Here is a 25,069-nt window from a genome sequence, read left to right on the forward strand (position 1 = left end):
TGTTAACTGCATAGGAGCAGAGACTACTAGAATGTTGGCAACCCTCTCTGTGTCTGTTTTTTGACATGTCTATATTTGTACTCTGCTTCCCTCTATGCTCAAACTGGTTTACGCCATAAACAGCACACAAACAATCTATTTAAACGTTTCCCTCTTCTTTTATCACTGAGAGGTGCTTGCTTTTCAAGTAACCCATTTCCATGCATGGTTTGCTGCTAACAGAGCTGAGCAACAGTGTGTTTTGAAATTCTATTCATTTAACTATATCAAACTAGTAAGGATCTATGTAAATGGAACAAATGTTGACAGAATGGATGTATCTTTCAGAAAGTGCGGCAAAATTGTTGGCCACACAGCTCACCAGCAATTCCTCTACATTTTGAATCATCTATACATGCCATATAAACTTTAAACAGGTAGAATTACTATCCGCTTCCTGGAGTTTCATATAACAAAATTAAATAGCAATAATGCAACTCAAAGTTAGGTGTGCTGTGGTAGCTGAAACCAGGGAATGTTATACAACTGAATTTTGAAATAAAATAATGTATTAAATGAAGCATAAACCTGCAGTGGAAAGGAATAGATTTCTGGAGTGAAATGCAAAAATGGTTTTAGTGGACAAATGGCACAAATTAAAATTAACAAAGAAATGTATGTTTTTTCTAGTTTTCTTCCAATGTTTGTAACGATTAGCACATTTAACTTTCCAGGCCATCTGTTGCCACCCCATATCGTCCTTACACAGTTTTACCCAAATCCCAGTCATTAACAATTAAATGGCAATAATTCGTTATCCATACAATCCAATATATGTGTCTTCTCAAAAAGTAAGTCCCATTGAATTCATACTACGAAGTATGAAACAATATATTTCCAGAGGAATCTCACATAGCCATCACATAGGGATGTCAGTCCCTTCCACGCCACCCCCAGCATATATTCCTGGAATTAGAGTAGATCTTGACAGATATATTAAAAAGGCAAAACGTTAAATTGATGTTCCTTTAGGTAAACCCAAAATGAACAAGCATCTCCTTTCATATAACTTTCCATCCATCTCCAAAACTTTCAAAAACTCATTCATGTAAGTTCTTTGCATGAAAAACAACACCCGTCTATTCTAGGAGTGGGTGGGTGGGATTCCGCTAAGTTCGCATTTAGAGGCGAACCTTATATGAGATAATGCAATCCTTCAACATTCACACTTTTCTGAATTTTACAATGCAGTTCTCCAGCCGTGTACAAAAATGCTTACACTAAGGTAGAGTATGCATAGAAATGCATTATATTCAGTTAAATTGATTTGCAGATATATATGTGCAGCAAAACTGCATACAAAGTTACAAACGTTAGAAGAAAGTTGCACTAAACCACCTGACTCTTTTTTTTTAATGCAATCTGAAAAGTAAGAAATTGAGAGAATCTGACATTTACAGTTTTGTCCCACCCTAGTGGGAAAATAAAAAGGGAGGGGAAAAAATAAATCAACTATTAACTTCAATATTCATTTTATCAAGACAGGGTTAATGCCTTTATTTCCAAAACCTTTCCTAGTGCTGTAATTTGGACAAGAGCCATTTAATTTCTAAACCAGAAGGAGAGCTCCTGTTCTTTGGTAATCCAGGAAACTGAGCCAAGGCAGTTCTCCTTTCCAAGTGTCACTATCGCTTGGTAATTTTGCCTGTGACTACTTTCAGTCTATTGGAAGCTATGGAAAACAGGACAGCACTGCAACAGGTCAAAAGATGGGTAGATTCCAAGTTGAGTTACATAGAAATATTGCAGGAAGAAGTTAAGAAGAGTCAACTAGTAAGTACGAAAAATATTTGCTTAAATTTTTATTTATTTTTTTGCCAAAAGAAAACAATCCTTTTTTGCTGGGAGTTTGAATTGTTCTGGGCTAGCTGGCTGTGTCAGGCACTACGGGCGACAAAAGCAATGCTAAAAAAAAAAATGGCATTGAGGGTGACTCTGAAGTAACATCAACATCTCAGTCCAGGACATCTCCCTGCATCTACCTGGAAGTAAGTCCCACTAGTTTAAGTGGAATTCACTAATAAGGAAATATGCTCAAGGAGACAACACTAACACAACAGGTATCAAATGATTAACTTTGTCTCTGCAAACCTACTGGCACTTGTTCCCTTTAAACACCTCGCACTGTTTTTAAATGATGTATTAACTTATGTGCACCGAAAAGAGAATTATATTCTCGACACGCTGGTTTGAAACAATATAGAAACCTTTCGTCTCCTTGCAGATAAAGGACCAAACCATGTTATGGGATGGGCTTTTGTGCAGTTCCTTCGTTTTAGGAGAATGTTTGCTACCAAAAAAAAAAGTCAGAAAAGGTGAAGCATGATACGAATGTATTTAGGGATACGCCATACAGCTGGGTTTCTGTTTGTTTATATTGTTTATATAGAAGTGCCAAGACCACAAATCGGAGGACGACAAAGAGGATGCCGCTGCAGCGTCTCAAATGACAAACCCCCTAAAGCAAAGCCGTTTCCCATCCAATATTCTTCACTCGATTCCCAAAGCTCTCATCGTCTCATCGAACATCGGAGGGCGGCCCATCTCACTGGAAATGGCAGTGGTAAGCGGACCTTGTCAATTAAGTATGAGATGAAACCTAATCTCACCAGAATTAAAGAGACACAGAAATCTTATCCAGGAGCACTGTTGGAATCAAGGCTGCAGTTGGCTGCTGTTAGAAATAATTTAAAAGGGATATAGTGGGGATTGGCTGTTTGGAATGGTTTTCAAGGCTACTACTGGCCCCTGAATGCACACAGCGGATTCGATATTAAGCAATACAGATATGATGTGATATTTAACTTCCTTGTTTCAATTCTACTGGTGGCTCACTGTGTTGTATCCAGGGCTAGAGGAGAAATTCAAGCCCTGAACAACCGTGTCAGAGAGCCAGGAGAACGCTGCCTCTGAAAATGGCTCCATTTGTGAATAGCCATTGATCGATAGACCTCCTGACAGATAACCCTCCACAAATGTATTTTAATTCCTTCTTAAAGCCATCCAAGCTGGTTGCCATTGGTGCATCTTGTGGCAGCAAATCCCATTAATTAATTTTGTTTTGAGTGAAGAAGTACGTTCTTTGATCTGCCCCCAAACTGCTGCCAATTAATTTAGTCGGGTGACCTAGAGTACTTGTTTTATCAGAAGTCATCACTTTCTTCACAACTGCTTGGGTGAGCTGTAGTAGAAAACCTGTCCCATGCAATTTTTTTATTAAGAAGCACTAAACATTCCCCTTGATTATGTTTTCCTCAAACCACATTGGGAACCATTTATGCAGCCATCTTTTGTGCAAAGTGGTGGTGGTCATTATTATTCTATTTACTTATTTCTTGCGCTTACCAGTTGCTGGTTACCAAGTGACTTGCATTTAAAAATATAAACACCAATACAGTGGTGCCTCGCTAGACGAATTTAATTCGTTCCACGGGTCTTTTCTTATAACAAAAAATTCGTCTAGTGAATCCCATAGGAATGCATTGAATTTTTTTTGAATTTTTTTTTGCCCATAGGAACGCATTAATTGAATTTCAATGCATTCCTATGGGAAACCGCAATTCGCTAGATGAATTTTTCGTAAAACGAATCCATCTAGCGAGGCTAGCTCCACTCGAAAAATCCTTTCGTTAAGCGAAAATTTCGTTAAACATGGCCTTCATTAAGCGAGGCACCACTGTACATTATACCATAAAAGAAGAAAGAAAGAAAGTCATATAAAAAATAATAGTGTGCCTAGAGTTCAAATTATAGTATGTTTATAGTTCATGTCCCTCCATAGTTGTCCTTTCTGTAAACTGAAATGTCCCAAATACATTCACATTAACAATGCTACAACTGTGAATCATGATACATTGGAGGTTCATGTGCTGCAGTGAGTGAGATGATTTGTGAAAAGCTTGCAGGACATGCCAGTATATTTGTACTACTTGCCCCTGCACTTGATTCATATTTTTTTCTCCCCACTGATGATGGAGACTGAGGACTTTTTGACCAGGGCCAGATTATCGAGAAAGTTAACAAGACCCTGCCTGGAGGCTTTGATTCTCATATGGCACCTCTGGCTTTGAAAATGAAACTGCCACTGAAAGTAAAAATGGTTTCAGAATATGAGTTTATGTATGTGCTCTGATTTGTAGTACAAATACAATTTCAAGTGATCTGCCAAGAACTGCAATGATTTCCATGTCATCCGTGGAGAAAGGGATGGCATTTAAGAACAGTTCTTTAAGGTACTGCTGGAAGGAATTTTTTTATTTTGAGTGGCCTTAACTGTTCCTCATTCGGAAAGTGCTCCAATTCCCTGATTATTGTGGTAAATGCCTGGTTCATTCAGAGGAAGCCAAGAACATTAGCTTTCTTTTAATAAAGACTATGGTTTTTGTTGCTGTTTAATTCTTACCATTTCAAGGGACTTCGTAGGATGTTATTTGGAAGCACATATCAAGTCTTCAGCTATGAATGGAAAAGAGCATATTTCAGATTCCACGAGCCTTATACTGATTTGGCCTACGCGCTGGAGACAGATAAGGTAATAATACCTGGCAGCCATTTTTATACTGGTAAGTGCTCAGCATGGATCAGGCCAATCCCAGCCCAGTCATGTGCTGCCTGGATGTTCAAGGGCAAAATCACAGTCTATCTGCTTCAGTTCCCCCTGTCTAAAGTTGTGTCGCCTCCTTTGCAGGATGGCGATAATGTAAGTCGATTGCAAACCCCTTTCCTTATCAAGGGAGTTATACCAGGTATCAAACAGAAGTGAGATAGAGCTGGTTTACACAGCAGCATATGACTTGCCCCCCCCCCCCGGCCACTCTCCATATGTACAGAAGCTTCCAATTGCCTACAACAGCTATATGCTCTGAAAAAGTTGCCATAGAGGACCCCAACCCAGCCTTAATACTGCTGTTCTGCTGTATTAAGCCCAGTCCTTGGTCTCTTGTAGGAATTGCAGAAAGGGGAAGGCGATGCACGACACATTTAAATCACACAGCATACTTGAATTATACCACAACAATCTGTAGCGGCCAGTGTGTGTCGCAAGATGGGGCTGCCCTCCTGACAGCGGCGTTGTTGCTGCTTACCTGGACAGAGCAGTGGTTACATAGTTTGATGACCACTGCTCCTTAGAAGTTGACTGTACACATTTCTGAGTTGAACACTGAGGAAGACCACGTCGAAACAGTGTCATTATCTGGATCACTGTCTATTACATTTGCTATTATTTGCATCGACAGATATCACTAAGCATTCAAATTATATCACTGGATGAATTTTATTTTGATAATATATGGACTGTACCTCTTGAATATCGCTTCGCTGCAACTTATAAAGATATACATAAAGATATACATTTATGCCCTCATTTTTCATCGGTCCACGTGTTGCCGCTGTTGTCTTTAGTCTGGAGTTCGCAACACAGGGGTTAGTTGATTTAGTGCTTACCTGGACAGGGCTAAGCCAAGGTGCTGGCAAGGTTAGGGCGGCACGGTTGCATGGATAGGACTGCCACAGCTGATCTGGCACTCCCATCGGTACATCACATGGCCCTGACTATGGGTCGGCAAACTAAGACCTGCGGGCCGGATCAGGCCCAACTGCCTTCTAAATCTGACGCTCGGATCGCCAGTGCGTGGATCACCAGCGCGTGCATTCTTTCCCTCTCCTTTTCTCTCCCTCACACGGTGCCGCCGCCGCCGCCTCCTTCCCACCTCCTGGCTTCTCTCCGCCCTGCCTAGAGGAGGAAGGGAGCTGGGCTTTGTTGGTGCCAGCCGCTTTCCGGAGCCCTTTCGCGTGCTGCTCATCATCCCTCGTTTTTTTCTTCTTATCCAAAATATAGTCCGGCCCCCCTGCTGAAAAAGTTTGAGGACCCCTGGCCCTGACCTTGCCATTGCTATGCCTCCATCCCATTCAGATAAACAGCAGTGATACAGGCGTCGGGGGGGGGGTCACCCAATCACACGTGCCGGTATTGGCAAGAGTAAATGTATGTCATAATTTACAAAAGCTTGTAAATGCTTTCTTTCAGGGAGGAGCAGTAGCTGTTCAAATGGCTGTTCAAGTGAACATCATTAAATACTTGTTGTTTGTACAAAATAAAGAAGAAAATATGCACCTGCAAAGGTAAGGATGAGCCGGAGAGATATTTGCTTAAGCTGCATGGCTTTTTGGGGTCTAGAATGTGGGTTCCCAGACCACCTCCCATATGTGGCCCAGTGAATCTAGCTGTAGATTCACAGTACCTCCCAATGCTTGAAAGCCAATGAGCTGTTTTGTAGTCTTTCAAAGGGAGATACTGTGGAACGCAAGCTGGTGTTGGATTCCAACCCCTGGTCAGCCCAAGCCAACATGGTCAATGCTCAGGGATCGTGGCAGCTGTACTCAGCGGTGCAGCTAGGAAATTTTTATACCATGGACTTGATACCCTTAAAGAGTAAGGGGTCTCTAGATCAGGCTTCCTCAACCTTGGTCCTTCCTCCAGATGTTTTGAGACTACAATTCCCATCATCCCTGACCACTGGTCCTGCTAGTGTATTACGTCGGCTGTGAAGCCCTACATAAGAATTAAACAACAATGGTGCCGCCCCTCTGTGAGTCATTGCAGGAGGCTCCACCCATTATTAGCAGTAAACTGGAGAGAATGCTTCTCTTCTCAGCGTGCAGATATAGAACAGAAGTTCCAAGAGGGAGACATGGGTTGGATGAGAAATCTGAAAGAAGCACTGGAGAATGGAGAGAAGCAGAATTCCTTTGCATCCCCAATAGTGGGGAAAGAGAGCTGAAAATAATGCAAATATATTTCACACTTGGCAGCCAATGCACCCATTGGGTTTCAGATAGTACATGGGTAGACGAGTCGAAAAAGCCCAGGACCCATGGGTAGACGAGTCAAAAAGCCCTTGTCTTGTAGAAAAGGATAATATACGTTCAAAGTAAAAATAATAACATGAGCATCTATAGCAGGCATAGGCAAACTCCGGCTCTCCAGATGTTTGGGACTACAATTCCCATCATTCCTAACAGGACCAGTGGTCAGGGATGATGGGAATTATAGTCCCAAACATCTGGAGGGCCGGAGTTTGACTATGTAAATGCCTGGCTGCCCCACCGCTGACCTACAAAAAGTAAGGATGCTGCAGTGATGAGTGTCAGCCCTAGTGGGCTCTAGCATGGCCGTGCCCAGGTGTGGATGCCTTGGACTGTTTGCTACTGCATTTGTCACCTGCCACTCTCTGGGTGGTCATTGAGGTGGAATCCTGCACTTCAATGGCCTGGGTTTAGCCCTGAGGTCCAGCCCTAGCTGCACCATTGTCAACAATGTCTTGGGGGGTGACTATGGATTGCTAGTGTCTCTCTTTCACAGTCTCTTTTTCTATCTGTCTTTGCAGTTTATGTGAAATAAGCCAAAAAGAACAAGAAAAGGCTCTTGTAGCAGCCTTGGCTGATATTCTATGGGTAGCAGGAGAAGGTCAGAAAGCTACTGTCTGCCTTGTCACCAGTGATACTTATTTTACTCCCAGTATAGACTACAAAGCTGATCACTTTACTGAAAGAGTAAGTAAGAGAAGCTATCCTTTATAAGACACAAGATTTGCAAGGGGGAATTGTTGGGCTTGATTCTAAAAACTAAGAAACAGGAAAACCCCAGAAACACGGGGACTGTTGTTGTATGTTGTGGTACAAACAATGGGCACATAAAGATCCACTTCGCAGCCAGAGACTGGCTGCGATTTGCTGTTTACTGGCAAAGAAAAACCAACAGCTTTGAATATGGCTGCCTTGACCCTTATTCTGCCATCCATCCCTGCACCCCGCTCAATCTCTGGATGGCACTAGAAGGTCAAAGAGAACTCAGGTGCAGATACACACAGGTACTGCCTGGTTCTAATGCTTCATTATCTCTGTGCAGTAAGGGAGCTGGAGAGCACAGAGCCTAGGCTGAAAGCGAAGCAGTCAGAGTCATCTTCACAGAGCTCGTGTATATGGAAAAGTCTGTTCAGGAAAAAATTAAATTTAGGCTAAACAACTGTGCTCGTGTGTAATAGAGATGAATGATGCGATTACTGCACCACCTGACCAGTTTTCCAAAATTTTATTCCTGTGTTGATGGAATTCTTAATGATCATTTTGCAGGTTCAGCTGTTTGACTTTTTTGAGAAGGAAACAGCTCAGCAGTTCCTCTGCGATCACATACACTGTGTAAGTGGGGGGGGGGGTATGCAGCGTCTTTACAAATGTGTACTTGTGGCTTTTAACAGTACCTACATGTGGAACTGCATGCATGCTTGTTTGCTCGTACATTAGTGCACCACTGTGTTCAATGGGGCTTATTTTATTTCATGTTTTTATTTCACTTTTAATTTGTATACCATCTTTCTATTTCACAATACCCAAGGCAGTTTACAAGCCGAAGAAACAAAGAATGTCACCTTATAACAATCTAATCCAACACAAAAATGTGATAATAAAACATAACTTTAAAATAAGCAACGTATATAAAATAAAGTAATAGTCAACAATCTATTAGAATAGCATAGAATAATATTAAATATCAGCATATAAAAATTAAACAAATCCACTCTTAACAATTATAATCAAGAATTTCCAAACTATAATCAATAAAACAGCGGCAAGTCACAGTGCATAAAATAATACAATACAAATCGAGGAGCAGAGACTGAAGGTAAGGGCAAGGCGGATGGAAGAAGGCCTTGCCTGATGAAGTCTCTCCCCTCACAGTTCTAGATCCAAAGATTCAAAAATTGTTCAGAATCTCATTCTTCAGTACATGTACTCTCAGATGACTATAAATGAGGCTGCAGTCTGTCTTGTCTTATTATGCAATGTTATAAAATGAATCTATCTTTTGTTCTGATCCAGCTTTTGGCTAATAAACCTCGACTGCATTTTGAATTGCCTCGTGCATTTAGCACAATGTTATGTTCCTCAGCTCAGGCATCACAGATAGGTACAGCAGGTGGGACCTGCAACAAAGTGTTGCAGTGTGGAGTGCTGCTGTTTAGGAAGCAAGCCCCTCCCTTCTATTCCCCCTGTTTTCTGTTCTCTTCCCCGCAATTGTCAATCAGTATTCCATGACCATTGAGCATGCTCAGTCCCTTTGGGCTTGGGTAGGTTCCCCCCCTCCTTTGCCTGTACATAATTTCTGCACTTCTGAAAATCCTTGGGGGTTCCCCAAACACAGAAACCTAGAAAACTGCCTTACCCTGAGTCAGAGCATTGCTCCATCTAGCTCAGTATTGTTTACACCAGGGGTCAGCAAACTTTTTCAGCAGGGGGCTGGTCCACTGTCCCTCAGTCCTTGTGGGGGGCCAGACTATATTGGGGGGGGGGAATGAACCAATTCCTATGCCCCACAAATAACCCAGAGATGCATTGTAAATAAAAGAACACATTCTACTCATGTGAAAACATGCTGATTCCCGGACCATCCACGGGCCGGATTTAGAAGGTGATTGGGCTGCATCCGGCCCCCGGGCCTTTGTTTGGGGACCCCTGGTCTACACTGTTTGGCAGCAGCCCTCCAGGGTTCCATGCAGGAGTCTTTTTTCCAGCCCTGCCTGGAGATCCCAGGGACTGAACCCAGGACCTTCTGCATGCAACACAGGTGCTCTCCCACTGAGCTATAGCCCCTCCCTAGCTGATGTCTTTCTTTTGTGCGTGGGTGGTGCCGTTCTGGCTAAATAACCAACAGCACTCACAGCCTGAACACCAGAAATCAAGGGGAGGCTCTGAAGATGTGTGTCAGCATGAACCTGAGCAGTGGTGGACTTTGGTAATATGGTGTTTGAGTGAAGACAAAATCCCCCCCCCCAAGTTCTTATTTCCATAGTAATTCATTTTGGTACAGTTGTTTTTTATGGATACCCGCATAAATAGGGTGTTGTTGTTGTTGTTGTTGTTGTTGTTGTTGTTGTTGTTGTTATGCACCCCCTCGGCTTCGTGCCGTGTGTGAGGAAACTACCTGCACTGCCCTAAATCTGAGTAACATTCATTCTTCTCTTCTAATCAGCTGAACTGTGAAGGAAGTCATGGAGTGATTCTATTTCTGTACAGCTTGCTTTTCTCAAGGACATTTGAAAGGTAACAAAAATGTTCCCCTGCTTTATCAATACCTAGATTTAAATTAAGCAATAAGTCACCGTGTCATCCTTTCTTTCTTCTTATCTTTTTAAAATTTAAGAATAGTTTATTTGCCACAACATATATTTCAAACATTCTCATAATCTTAGGTAAAGGTAAAGGTACCCCTGACCATTAGATCCAGTCGCGGACGACTCTGGGGTTGCGGTGCTCATCTCGCTCTATAGGCCGAGGGAGCCGGCGTTTGTCTGCAGACAACTTCCGGGTCATGTGGCCAGCTCATGACTAAGCCGCTTCTGGCGAACCAGAGCAGCGCACAGAAATGCCGTTTACCTTCCCGCTGTAGCGGTACCTATTTATCTACTTGCACTTGATGTGCTTTTGAACTGCTAGGTGGGCAGGAGCTGGGACCCCCGAACAATGGGAGCTCACCCCATCGCAGGGATTCGAACCGCCAACCTTCTGATGGGCAAGCCCTAGGCTCTGTGGTTTAGACCACCTGCATCCCTTCTCATAATCTTAAAAACTATAAAATAACACATCATGTGCTCCAACCTCATTAAAATGAAGGGATACATTACATCTGCAACAATTGGAAAGGTTCAAATGTATACTTCAAGTATTCCAAACTATGTTACCTACCCCAAACACTACTCCCCCATGTGCCTCACTAACTGTGTGTTCAATAAAATTGTTTTTCTTTATTGTTTTTCTTTTGGTCTCTTGCTACCTGCAGTTTCCATGTTAGCTCTTCCAACACAGCTGTCTGCCAGACCCAAGGGCATAGCAAGGGGGGCGTAGGGGGAGGTTCACCCCGGGTGCCACCCTGGAGGGGATGACACTCGGGGGCCCCCCCACAACTCCCAAGCCGAGCCCCACCGCCCGGTAAAAACCCTCGCTCGGCAGCTGGCTGCTTGCTCACTTCCTTGGCACACACTTTGTTTCTTCCCAGAGGCCCAGAGAGGGGCATCAGCCGCCGCCGCTGACACTCCTCCCTGGCCCGCCCCTCGCCTTCGCCCCAGCAGGAAAAGCAAAGCACATGCCCAGCAGGTGAGCAAGCAAGCTGCATGGCTTGCTTGTGGTTTGCCAGCGGCGCTACTCCAGCGCCGGGATCCCAGCGTTGGAGCAGTGCTGCCAGCAAACCACTCCGTAGCATGCTTTGCTTCTTCCTGCTGGGGGGGAGGCAAGGGGTGGGCCAGTGGATGTTCAGACGTCCCTAAACAGAGGCTCCAATACTTTGGCCACCTCATGAGAAGAGAAGAATCCTTGGAAAAGACCCTGATGTTGGGAAAGATTGATGGCACTAGGAGAAGGGGACGACAGAGGACGAGATGGTTGGACAGTGTTCTCAAAGCTACGAACATGAGTCTGGGCAAACTGCGGGAGGCAGTGGAAGACAGGAGTGCCTGGCGTGCTGTGGTCCATGGGGTCACGAAGAGTCGGACACAACTAAACGACTAAACAACAACAAACAGAGGGTAAGATTGATTGCTTGTGAAATGGGGACCACTTATAAATGCCATCTCCAACTCCTTGAAAGATTTCATCAAGTGTCTCCAAAAATTTTTACACATCACTTGGGAAGACAGGCAAACTAATGCCAGTGTACTGGAAGAAGCAAAGATCACCAGTATTGAAGTGATGATTCTTCAACATTAACTTCGTTGGACTGGTCACATTGTTCGGATGCCTGATTATCATCTTCCAAAGCAACTACTCTATTCCGAACTTAAAAATGGAAAGTGTAATGCTGCTCAACAAAAGAGGTTTAAAGACACTCTCAAGGCAAATCTTAAAAAAATGTAGTATAAACACCGACAACTGGGAAACACTGGCCTGCAAGCGCTCCAATTAGAGAACAGCCTTTACCAAAGGTGTCATGGACTTTGAAGACACTCGAACTCAGGACGAAAGGGAGAAATGTGCTAAGAGGAAGGAATGCTAGGCAAACCCTCACCATGATCAAGAATGACCAGACCATGACCAGAAACCAATGTCCCCACTGTGGAAGGACGTGTGGATCCAGAATTGGCCTCCACAGTCACTTACAGACTCACTGTTAAAACCGTGTTTATGAAAGACAATCTTACTCAGCTACCAGTTAAAGAAGAAGAAGAAGAAGAAGAAGAAGAAGAAGAAGAAGAAGAAGAAGAAGAAGAAGAAGAAGAAGAAGAAGAAGAAGAAGAAGAAGACGGAGGGTGGCTGGAAATTACAGAGCAGCCAGCTTAATAAAGCATAGGGTTACTCTTGCAACATTATTGTTGTGTTTGAGTGGGCTGAACATCCTGCAGCCTCTTATCAGCATTAGTAGCTGAAGCTGAAGCTGCTTGGGTGTCTGGGGCATGTTTTGACTACTGCCAGCTTTATCTTCAAAGAACGCTGAATAACTTCCTTTTGACAGCCAAGGCTAGGGCGGCCTAAACTTTGGACAACTTTGGACAACTGTAAGCTCCCCCTCTGGATTATTCTGCAGCTACCGTCTTCAGTTCAACTAATTATTAGCTTATTTAGGTAGCAATTGAAGATTTTAAGGAGGTTTTCTCACCGCTGCTGTATCGCAGTCGCCATCTTTGTAGTGTTGCTTTAAAAAATATATTTTGTCGCCAGCAGTAGGGCAGCTGTACCCTTACAATGCTCAGTTTATTAAAGCAGAGCATCAAGTTTTAGAACGAAGTTGGTGTAAGGCCCAAAACTTAAGGAGAAAGCACAGGGTGGTTCAAAGCTGCAAAGCGATCATTTGCACAAAGCCTTATTTCTGGAGGAGATATTAGAAGCTAATAGGATTGGGACACAATGGAGGGGAGACTGATGGAACTAAGAGATACAAGCTTGTTCATTTTGTGACCAGGCATGTTCATTCTATCGCAGGGGGTTGGTCTAGATGACTCTTTGGGTCCCTTCCAACTCTACAGTTCTACGATTCTACAATTGATATTTCTGTGCGACTCGCAAGCATTGGATCTGTCATTCTTACTGTGCAGTATACCCATGCAAGCTTACATTTGTGGCAGTGGCTTTGGGGGGACCGCATGTAAAAATCATGCTTTCTCAAGAAGATCTGCTTTAATACTACTGGATGGAGACTAGCAAACAGACGGGGTAGTGCTCCCCACACCATTTAAGTGAAAGTCCAAATTGGCCTATGGGCCCAAAAAGAGATGTGTGGCCCCTGCTCTAACCACACTGATTGTCAAACCCATCCATGCTGTGGGAACACTATGAGAACATCGTCCATTGCTTCCCTGCCCTCCCACAACAGCTGGGTATAGCATATTCATATGCATCCCTGTAACATAGTCATCCTGGGATAGTTCAGTTGGTAGACCATGAGGCTCTTAATCTCTGGGTCATGGATCTGTGCTCCATGTTGGGTGAAAGGTTCCTTCATTGCAGGGGGTTGGACTAGATGACCCTTGCAGCCCCTTCCAACTCTACAATTCTATCATTCTATGATCCCTGCTCTTCCATCCCTGAGACTGTAAGGTTGTAACCAAAGTTGTCCGAGTGAGTGGAAAGCTCATGCAGGGTATCTCCCCACACCCCACCTCTCCAGATTGTCAGGGGAACCTACAAAACTTTTGGGCTGGTGTCTTACGGGGCTGCAACGGGAGAGGGGAATCCACCTGAAATTGGAGTCTTGTGTTCCGTTAGCAAATTAGCAAAACTCTGGCGAGCAGGTTGACAGTGAAGAGTGACTCACGGCACCGAGCGACAATAGGGAATGCTAACTTTGTCTTTGTGCTTTGGTTGGGTAGGCTGCAAAAAGACCTTGACTGTACCACTACTCACCTGTTGCAATGCAGGCTTGGAAGCTTCATCTGCAGACAGGTAGGTGTATTGAGGGGGGGAGCAGCTCTGGCTCGTGAGGGTGGGTGGGTGTAAGCTGCCGTGTTCTCCCAGCAGTGGCGTTGTGCTCATTGGGATGAAGATGGGATCAGAGGGAGGATGTGGTGGGGCAGTCAGGGTGGCAGCGGCCCTGCGAGGCTGCCACTGCTGCTAACCTGGGGCTCTACTAACCTTGCCACTGTCAGTGTGGGAACGCCACAAGCTGCATCTCATAGAATCATAGAATCCTAGAGTTGGAAGAGACTTCCGGGGCCATCCAGTCCAACCCCCTGCCAAGCAGGAAACACCATCAAAGCATTCTTGACATATGGCTGTCAAGCCTCTGCTTAAAGACCTCCAAAGAAGGAGACTCCACCACACTCCTTGGTAGCAAATTCCACTGTCGAACAGCTCTTACTGTCAGGAAGTTCTTCCTAATGTTTAGGTGGAATCTTCTTTCTTGTAGTTTGAATCCATTGCTCCATGTCCGCTTCTCTGGAGCAGCAGAAAACAACCTTTCTCCCTCTTCTATATGACATCCTTTAATATATTTGAACATGGCTATCATATCACCCCTTAACCTTCTCTTCTCCAGGCTAAACATACCCAGCTCCCTAAGCCGTTCCTCATAAGGCATCGTTTCCAGGCCTTTGACCATTTTGGTTGCCCTCTTCTGGACACGTTCCAGCTTATAAGTATCCTTCTTGAACTGTGGTGCCCAGAACTGGACACAGTACTCCAGGTGAGGTCTGACCAGAGCAGAATACAGTGGTACTATTACTTCCCTTGATCTAGACTATATACTCCTATTGATGCAGCCCAGAATTGCATTGGCTTTTTTAGCTGCTGCATCACACTAGAGTTCTCCCTGCACAAGGCATCACTATTGGACTTTGTTTTCTTTAAGTGATGTTGTGAAGGCTGCATGCCCCCCCCCCCAGTCTCTGCCTAGCATATTCCAATATTACAAGGGGTTCCAGGCACTTAACCAGGGCTCTGTTTCTGTTGGGAAAATAAAAGCACAATGGAAGCTAGTGTCTTTAAGATATGTGGTTTGTTGTACACCTGCCTTACACCTTCGACGGAGGGAGCGCAGAACATTCCGACTAAACATCGGGAAGTACTTTCCAACAGTAAGAGCTGTTCAATAGTGAAACCGTCTCCCTCAGGAGTTTGTGGGCTCTCCTTCATTGGAGGTTTTTAAGTAGAGGTTGGATGGCCATCTGTCATGGATGCTTTAGCTGGGATTTCTGAATTGCAGGGAGTTCGACTAGAAGACCATTGGGGGTCCCTTCCAGCTCTACCTTTCTATGATTCTATTATTATATCCCAAGAGTGTCTCCTGTTGCCTCTCCTTCCCAGAATGGTTCCGTTGGTAGAGCATGAGACTCTTAACCTCAGGGTCATGGATTCGAGTCCCATGTTGGGCAAAAAGATTCCTGCATGGCAGAGGGTTGGACAAGATGACCCTCATGGTCCCTTCCAACTCTGCAATTCTATGATTGCTGAACACTGAGGAACAAGCCGTTCTTGGGGTCAGCTTCTGATTACCCACCTGAAAGCATGATTTGGGTCGTTTTCTCCTTTAGGCCATTCTGAACATCATCTTAACAGGCAGAGCTTGTCCACAAGTGTTTAATGGGTTCCAGAAACTTGACGCTGAAGGCAATGTGCAAAAGCAGCTGCATGGTGTCTTGTCCCGCAGCGAGGTGGGCTATTTACACTGGAGCAAGGAAGAACTGGAACATTACAGATTCCCACAGGTAAGGTAAATTTGCAGTGCATAGGTCTTTTCAGTGCAGGTAAGCATTTGAGCCACAGGGCCAAATTACACGTAACATTGGCAATGTGTTTGAAGGAGCATGTTTTACCTAACTGGTTTTATTTTGGAGAAAAAGCAGTCATGAGCCCCCAGTCCAGAACATGCTCCTGATCTGATCCAGCATTCCCTCCCAATTTTCTGCTGAAAATTGTCCGCTTCCTGGTTGGGTTTTTTTTTTTTTTTTTTTTTTGCCCCTAGTGGTTGTGTTTGTTGATCTTGGAGAGAGGTATTACTTAGCAAGGAATAGCTACCGGTAGTTAGGTTTTGGAACATATAAAGGAGCAAAGGAAGCACAGTATTCTCCACACAGAATTGTCCACAAAAGAGCAGTTCAGGGTATCAGACAAGGTTCAATCCTGGTCCTACCTGGAGATGCAGGGGATCAAACCTAGAACTTCTGCATATAGAGCCTGTGCTTTACCACTGAACCTTTGGGCTCCCTCGTTAAGTTGTGGCGCACCAAGTGAATTTCAGCCCATCAGGCATGTGTTGTGACCTCTCAGGTGTCTGACAGGCTCTATCATTTTGCAGTCAGATGCTCTACCACTGACCTATGGCTCTTCCAGCATCCAGACTAAGTCCGCATCTGGTGAGTACCCTCACTGAGATCAATGGAACTAGGGTTGTGGAAGAGCCTTTCCAAGGAAGTGAATCAGAGCATAACCCTGGCGGCCTTAAGACAAGGGTAGGAGACCTCTGGTCCTCCATTTGTTGATGGACTACACTATAGCTTGGTTACTAGTGAGGGGTGATGTCCAACAAAATTTGGAGGGCCTCTGGTTCCTCGCCTAATTGCTACTTCCGTCGGATAGTACATATATAGAAAATAAAGATACTGGAAAGGGAAGAGATGTACGTGCCTTTGTTATGTACCAGAGTCACGGAAAAGACAAGCATGGAGATGGCAATCATGTAGGACTTGGAGAGAACACAAGCCAAGTTAGTGCATTGCCATACTGAGTTTCATCTAGTACTAGTCATACTCCTGAGCAACCTTTCTCAGCCGTTGGCCGTTCTACCATCCCTCAGACCATGTGACGGGCCGGACTATATTTTGAAAGGGAAAAAAATGAATGAATTCCTATGCCCCACAAATAACCCAGAGATGCATTTTAAATAAAAGCACACATTCTACTCATGGAAAAACACGCTGATTCCTGGACCGTCCACAGGCCGGATTGAGGAGGCGATTGGGCTGCATCCGGCCCCCGGGCCTTAGGTTGCCTACCCCTGCTCCTGAGTATGAAATTCATGGGTGTGACTAAATTACATTATCAATTTCAATGGGTTTACTCTGAGTAGAACTTAGTTGGCGCCAACCCATTATTTATAGTCCTGTAGAACAGACCCACATGAGGAATCTCCAACACAGTCGAAAAATGCAACAGTTATTTAGCATTAAGATAAGTTCAACAGTGTAAATAAGTTTTGGTGGATGTAATAATGGAATACTGAATGGTTTAGTTTATGTAAAATATGCAGGGATTTATGATATGCAAAATGAACCAAGGAAAGAGAAGTCATTGATATTTTAAGGATATTTAAATGAGTATTCTAAATTGTAAAACAGAAAGTGTGTGTATGTATGTGTATAGATAGATAGATAGATAGATAGATAGATAGATAGATAGATATAGATATAGATATAGATATAGATATACATGATATAGATATAGATATAGATATGGGGAAATGCAACAATTAATGTCTAAACCATACGTGGTGATGATGGGGGTGATTTATTACTTGTACCCTGCCCATCTCACCGGGTTGCCCCAGTAACTCTGAGCGATCTCAAATTGCTAGCAGCCAATGTTTTTGGTTATCAGCTGGATCATCCTCTTATTTTTATTTGATGCCTACATGGAAGGAAGTTTTTTTTAAAAAAAAAAAAGATGAAGATGTTGGTTTTGTTTGGGGGCTCTGTGTTTTCTTTTTAATGCCTTACCGCACCATGAGACTGTGTATGAACTATGCCCTTCCCGCCCTAGGTTGGAAGCATGCTGAAAACTCCTAAATTGCCTGTTTGGTTGTGCAATATCAGTGGAACATACAGCGTCCTTTTCAGCACTAACAGGCTGCTCTTGTCCGACTGGAAAATGGAACACCTCTTTGATTTGTATTTTTATAATGGGCAGCCCTCGCAGAAGACAACAGTGCATCTAACAGTAGGTAGGCACTTACCTTTACTGAAACGAAACTTTTCAAATGAACACTCCTGACATCGCCTCAATTTTATATGTCCATCAATGCCTCCCCCCCCCCCCACAAATCCATTTTGGTGTGCTTTGCGTGGATCAAATATATATCTATATCTCTCTATATAGAGATATAACAAAACAAAACAAAAGTTCTGTGGCCTTGCCTGCACCTTCTGAGTTTTAAGCTGGCATACATTTGCATCCTGTGCTACGTTAACAATATATTCTAAACTAAAATGTGCTTTAGATAAGCAAACCTTATGAAAACGCCCATACAAGCAACAGTAAACAGTACAATAAGATTGGGGGGGGAGCTCTGAGAGCAGATCTGAAAGGAGACTCCAGCAATTAGGAGAGAGGAAAAGTACAGTCCCTGGGGGAAATTCTGAAAGCATTCTCAGTAGGGGAGAAAATACCCCCAATCGTTTTTAAGCTATATAATCCATTAAGAGCCCCGTTCTTCTTCTTCTTCTTCTTCTTCTTCTTCTTCTTCTTCTTCTTCTTCTTCTTCTTCTTCTTCTTCTTCTTCTTCTTCTTCTTCTTCTTCTTCTTCTTCTTCTTCTTCCAAAGCACTCAGTGACTATTGAATGTCAAGAAAGCCTCTATGTTTTTAAGATGTTTTATCGCTTGTGGTTTGCCACCCTGGGCTCCTTTGGGAGGAAGGGAGGGATATAACACATAAGGATATGTTTGAGTCCCAATGTGGTGTAGTGGTTAGAGAGTCATGCTAGGACCTGGTGTGTAGGGTTTTTGTGTGTGGTGTTTTTTTAAGCTGCAGGCCCTGGTCCAGATTGGGTCTGTGTAACAGGGAAAGTGGGGTATAACCCTTTCCTCCTGCATCATTCCCCCCGCAAAAGCCTCCTCCCCAAAGCCATCTTTGGGCAATTTGCCCTTATATTGAGGCTGTGTTTTTAACCCCATTGTGTCCTAGAAAGAAAGATACAGGGGCATATGGGGCTGGATCCACAGGACGCTGCCGTATAATATATCAGTAATGTCTACACCAGGCATGTCCAAAGTCCGTTCCGGGGGCCTAATTCAGCCCCCGTGGCAGTATATGTCCTGGGGTAAAATCCTAAAAAAAAACTAAACAACTTACATCCTAAAAAAAGCTCAACAACTTTGGTCGGCCCTAAAGCATATTCACATCATCAAATCTGGCCCTCTCTGAAAAAAGTTTGGGTACCCCTGGTCTACACTGACTGGCAGTGGGTCTAAGGCAGGAGTCTTTTCCATCCCTGTGTGGAGGCTCCAGGAATTGCATTTGGGGCTCTGCCAACTGACCTAAAGGCAGACAGCTGAAGCACAGGAGAGCTTGAGAGGAGTGAGAAACACAAGTGCCCGAAGCTTCCGTTTTGCACGAAACAGCACACACACACACACACACAAGCTTCTTTTCTTTTTTCCCCCTTTCAGACACCCATTCTCATCACTGGGAGGAAAATCACCGTGAGGAGGATGGCGATGCAGAAAAGCGATTCCCTTCAGTGGAGATGGCCATCCGAACGAAGTGGGAGGGTGCTGCTATCAATTGGAACGGCGTGGTCCCCTTCTTCTGAATAAAAAAATTCCTTCAGTAGCACCTTAAAGACCAACTAAGTTTATATTTTGGTATGAGCTTTCGTGTGCATGCACACTTCTTCTTCTGTGTATCTGAAGAAGTGTGCATGCACACGAAAGCTCATACCAAAATATAAACTTAGTTGGTCTTTAAGGTGCTACTGAAGGATTTTTTTTATTTTGCTTCGACTCAGACCAACACGGCTACCTACCTGTAACCCTTCTTCTGAAGTTAGTGGGTGCGGGCGCAGAGCTGGTCCACAGGCTCTCTTGCATGGATCCTGCAGCCCAGGCCTGGAGGAGGAAGAAAGGAAACTGCTACCAATGGACCAGACAGGGACAGCTCAATGGGCCTGCCATTTTGGACTTCCAATCTGCATCCAGTAAATAAATGAGGTGTGCTTATGGGATAAGCAAAAGACAAACAGTGCAACATACACACAGAGAGAGAGAACGCTGCAAGCTAAACACAGAACCGAGATCAAATCGGAGCATAGCAAGACAGTTTTATACACACACACACACACACACACACACACACACACACACACACACACTGCTGTGAACTTTTGCTTCTCCCACCAGCCGAGCCTCATGGAAGGGTGCTGCCCGTCACAGAAATATAATTGGTGTGAAATGACTGAGGACCTAAAGTCAATTAGGAATGTTGGAAGCAACAGAATGAAGTCATGACCCTGCTGTTTCATATCTTCCTGTTGCTGAAAATTATTACTGTTTCTGTATTTTTCTGCAGTCAAGATGCACAGTCTGTGGCGTACAGAAGTCTCATCCCAGAGTTCTTTGAGTCAGAATGTCTGCAGTCCATTCCTAAGAAGCATATACAGTATATTTGGGATTCAATTTAATTAAGTGGCAATTACTGTGGCTGAGCATGGGTGAAAGGGCATTTTAAACATGACAAATATGTGAATTGACATAGAGAGAGAGAGATGAGGTTTAACAGATCATGTGAGTCCAGCAGTTCAACATGTGATTTGAAGGGGGGGGGATTACTTTCTTTTTTTTACTTTTGGAGGAGAGAGAGGTGATTCAGTGGGTTGGATATGGAAGGGAAAATGGATAGGATAATTTAGGCCAGGCATCCCCAAACTGCGGCCCTCCAGATGTTTTGGCCTACAACTCCCATGATCCCTAGCTAAGAGGACCAGTAGTCAGGGATGATTGGAACTGTAGTCCAAAACATCTGGAGAGCCGAAGTTTGGGGATGCCTGATTTAGGCAAAAAGGATAGAGGTGTCCTTTTTCCTACATCAAATAAAATCCAAGTACCTAAAAGCTTGGATAGAAATGTTTTTTTAAAAAAGAAAAAAGCCTTGTGAGAAACTTGCAAGAAAAACATAATACAAATTAAGGGTGTGTCTAAGCAGTATTTAAAACAATTTGCACACGTGGAGGAAACTGGATAGCAAACCTTTTAAAGAAGTAAAAAGAACTTAAATCGTTTTGTAAACTAGGGCAGAAAATCAGTAGTGGCTTTGAAAATTGCTAGATATGTTTTCCCCCTTTTGACCTCAATATATAACAAGGACACTGTAAAAATAAATGTCAAAATATATAAATAAAAAATTGTACATCTGAAGAAGTGTGCATGCACACGAAAGCTTATACCAAGAACAAACTTGGGTCTCTAAGGTGCTACTGGACAATATATATATATATATATATATATATATATATATATATATATATATATATATATCGACTGCGTCAGACCAACATGGCTACCTAACTGAATGTAAAAATAAAGTATTGGTAATCTGCTATTAGGAAATAATAATGGAAAATTTGGCATTACTGGTTGCCTAAGAAAATTAACTGAAAAGACCGAGATGTTGTTTGTACTTGATCACGGCAGCTGAAATAAATGTAACCAGCCTAACTCTAGACAAAGTTGTATGCAACTAAAGCATGATTACCGTAATTAATAAGTATGTAAAACTTGATGACTTACAGATGTGTAAGAAATGGTAGATAACCTAATTTGTTGAAAATCGGCCATTCTTTATAGCACATAATTATATCATTGCCAAGCTTTTGGTTTGCTCCTTCTTCCTTTCCAACTTAGTTGTATTGATAAAATAATGTTGGATATGTCTCTGCTCAAAATAGAGGGAAAGATGCACTATAGAATCCTGCCACCCAGTTTTCTTCCTCTCCCTCCTGCATCAATCTATGAAATCTACACCGCCAAAACCGGAGAGCAGATGCACCCTATTGAGTTGCTTGCAAAGCAAATACGATTCAAGCAAACTACGTAATGTACGATGTTCCACAGCGGCAAGTCACCCACAAGGTGGCGCTCAGAGCTGCAAACTTTTATCATTCAAGTCAAAGACAGCAAACAAACCAAGGTGTTGTTGATTCTGCTTAATCCATACAGCAAGCGGTCCACTACCACTGGCCTTGTTTCTGGAAGCATGGCAAGGTTTACATATGCTGTGTTCAAGCAAATCAGGGGGAAAGCTCAGTCTGGATGGTGAATATTAGAATCATAGAATTGTGGGGTTTGAAGGGACCCTGAGGATCATCGAGTCCAACCTCCTGCAACGCAGGAATAGACAGTTGTCCTTTATGATAGATAGATACTTTATTGTCATTGTACATAGTACAACGAAATTGAATGCCATCCATAAAAACAAAAAACAAAAACACAATTACACAGACATACATACACACCCATCACAACTCCCCAAGATCATATTATTTAGTTACAGCATTTAAGATGGTTATAGCTCTTGAAAAGACCCTGATGTTGGGAAAGATTGAGGGCACAAGGAGAAGGGGACGACAGAGGACGAGATGGTTGGACAGTGTTCTCGAAGCTACAAACATGAGTTTGACCAAACTGCGGGAGGCAGTGGAAGACAGGAGTGCCTGGCGTGCTATGGTTCATGGGTCACGAAGAGTCGGACATGACTAAATGACTAAACAACAATAGCTCTTGGATAGAAACTGTTTTTTTAATCTATTCATTCTTGATTTAATTGTTCTGTATCTCTTGCCCGAAGGCAACGGTGCAAAAAGACTATATCCAGGATGAGATGAATCTTGTAAAATATTATTTGCTTTTTTAAGGCAACGGGAATTGTATTGTTCTTCCAGAAATGGGGGAGGATGACCGATAATCTTTTGGGCTGTGCTTATGACCTTCTGGAGCATGTGCACCTGGAAAACCAAGCACAGATACAGTATGTAAGAATGCTCTCTATGGAGTCTCAGTAGAAGGATACCAGCAGTCTCTCACGCAGCTTGTTCTTTTTTAAAAGTCTGAGGAAATATATTCTCTGCTGGGCCTTCTTTACCAAAGCAGTGGTATTTGCACTCCAGGTCATACCCTGCTCAATGGTAACACCCAAGAACTTAAATACAGCCACCCTCTCCATGGGGTTTGAACCTGCATTATTATCAGCACCATGCTCTAACCCACTGATCTATAACTTATACCCCTGGAGGCACATTCCCTCGAGACAGATGTCAACAACAATTTATCCATCTAAACCAATATTGTGCATTCTGACCAGCAGAGGTTCTCCAGGGTGTCTGGTAATGGGCTTTCTTGTCAGTGCCTACCTAATAATTTTAGCCGGAGATGTCAGACCCTGAATATGGGATGTTCTGCGTAGGAAGCATCTATGATACATACTCCCAAAATAATCATAAAGATTGTGGACTATGGGGTTGTTACGGTAATTTAGATGTATTAAAGATAACACAGCAAACTTTAGCAGACAAAAGCAAGAATATTACAAAGTTGCAGCAACCTCCAAACAGTTATTATTGTGAAGTGTTTGGTGGGGATGTCACATTAAGTACAGTATGGCCTTCCAGTAATATATTCCCTTTCTTTTTCGTGCAAACTTTTAAAATGTTCTGCGGATCATTCAGGTCACAGTTTGCCAGCTGTGCATTTTTGCCCACATGTGAATTCCCAGGTGCCATTTCGAAATGCACTCTGTATTCCCCAAAGACCATGGTGTGACAAGAAGAGATAAACAGAAGCAGGTGCAGATTTTGCAAGTTGCCACTTTTCCATCACTGGATCCTGTATATGCAATAATACAATTAGCTACGCAGGGTCCTCCTACCTTATACTGAACCAGACCATTGGTCGATCTAGCTCAATCTCGTCTTCACTGACTTAGCAGCTGCCCAAAGTTTCAGGCAGGAGTCCCTCCCAGCTCTTCCTGAAAATGCCATGGGTTGTATCTCTCAGACCTTCTGCATGCAAAGCAAGTGCTCTGCCAGTGAATCATAAAACCACAGAAACACAGACTTGGAAGGGACCACGAGGGTGATTTAGTCCAACCCCCTGCAATGCAGGAATATTTCACCCAACGTGGGACTTGAACCCATGGCCCTGAGATTAAGAATTGCACGCTCTACCCACTGAGCTATCTCTGAGGTACAGTCCTTCCCCGATTCATCTTCTACAGCAGGGGTAGGGAACGTTTTTGGCTTAGCAGGGCAGATTTGTGTCTCCCTCCATGCCATAGGCCAATTTTGACAGGTGAGGAAGACCACCCACCTATCTATCACCTGATAGCATTATGATGTCAGATGATGTCAGACAGGTGAGTGGTCCCACCCACCTGCCCAATGTAGCCTGTAGGGGTGGGGTGATAGTGACCAAGCAGGAATAAACTCCCTGAGCATAGGCTGATACACAGGGAGTTGAATCCTGCCTTCTGCAGGGTTCAGGTGTGCTAGCGAGTCTCCCATGAGGAACCAGCTCGTACATCCAGACGAAGCAGTTGTCCTGCAGGGAACGCACTCAGGCACCTGAACCAAGCCAGAGTGATCTCCCCACCCATCAACTGACATGTGGGGAGCTCAATCCTGCTTTCCAGTCCAATAATTCAGCTGTTTCTCTACTTCTTAATCTCATGATCGTCATGGGTTCACTCCCCACGCTTGGCAAAAGATTCCTGCATTGCTATGTTGCTATGATGTCATTTTGTGCAAAGGGCTTCACAGGACAAATGCAGAGGCCTGATTTGGCCCACGAACTGGAACTTCCCCACCCTGGTTATATAGAATCCATTTTCTTTTCTGTTTGTTACGCAAATGCTCTATGAGAATTACAGGCCATTGTAACAGCCGTGAGACTTCTGTGCTCCTGAGAGATCACCTCCGCTGTGCAACTGGTCACCTCTGTTCATAATGTACAATTCTTCAATAATCTTTAGGAAAAGAAAAGGGCATTCCTCCCCACGCTCTGAGCTTCCAGAATTCTCCTGTTTGCAGAGGGGTCAGGTGATGGTATCAACACATTCCTAAATCCTGCCACTTATGACATCATCTATACTTAGCACAAAATTGGCACAAAAGGGCAGGAGAAGCTGCAGCAGAAAATGAGTTAGCATCACTCTAGACCCTCCAGCTGAGAGGAGGACAGCATAATGTGCTGGGGAGGGGGGGAAAGCAGGGATTTACTGCAATAATAGGCAGTGAATCCCTGCTTTCTCTCTAAAGCCTCTTCTACATACTTCTCTACACTACAA

General features: G+C 43.6%; 1 protein-coding gene across 5 annotated transcripts in view; it reads left to right on the forward strand.

The window, feature by feature from the left end:
* Window positions 1-19,547, forward strand: part of MINDY4B (MINDY family member 4B) — a 29,144-nt gene extending 9,597 nt beyond the window's left edge. For 3 of the 5 annotated variants that reach the window (XM_060274478.1, XM_060274476.1, XM_060274479.1), the window contains 10 exons: window positions 2,429-2,602; window positions 4,451-4,570; window positions 6,068-6,162; window positions 7,428-7,593; window positions 8,173-8,238; window positions 10,070-10,140; window positions 13,896-13,968; window positions 15,555-15,728; window positions 17,779-17,959; window positions 19,405-19,547. In XM_060274478.1, coding sequence (XP_060130461.1) covers window positions 2,429-2,602; window positions 4,451-4,570; window positions 6,068-6,162; window positions 7,428-7,593; window positions 8,173-8,238; window positions 10,070-10,140; window positions 13,896-13,968; window positions 15,555-15,728; window positions 17,779-17,959; window positions 19,405-19,547 — 1,263 coding nt within the window. Of the gene's footprint in view, window positions 1-1,404; window positions 1,813-2,428; window positions 2,603-4,450; window positions 4,571-6,067; window positions 6,163-7,427; window positions 7,594-8,172; window positions 8,239-10,069; window positions 10,141-13,895; window positions 13,969-15,554; window positions 15,729-17,778; window positions 17,960-19,404 lie in introns of those variants that run through there. The other 2 variants (XM_060274477.1, XM_035133495.2) reach the window with 2 other exon arrangements.
* The last annotated feature ends 5,522 nt before the right edge of the window (window positions 19,548-25,069 follow it).

The sequence above is a fragment of the Zootoca vivipara genome, chromosome 5 (assembly GCF_963506605.1).
Source record: "Zootoca vivipara chromosome 5, rZooViv1.1, whole genome shotgun sequence".
NCBI classification, from domain to species: Eukaryota; Metazoa; Chordata; class Lepidosauria; order Squamata; family Lacertidae; genus Zootoca; species Zootoca vivipara.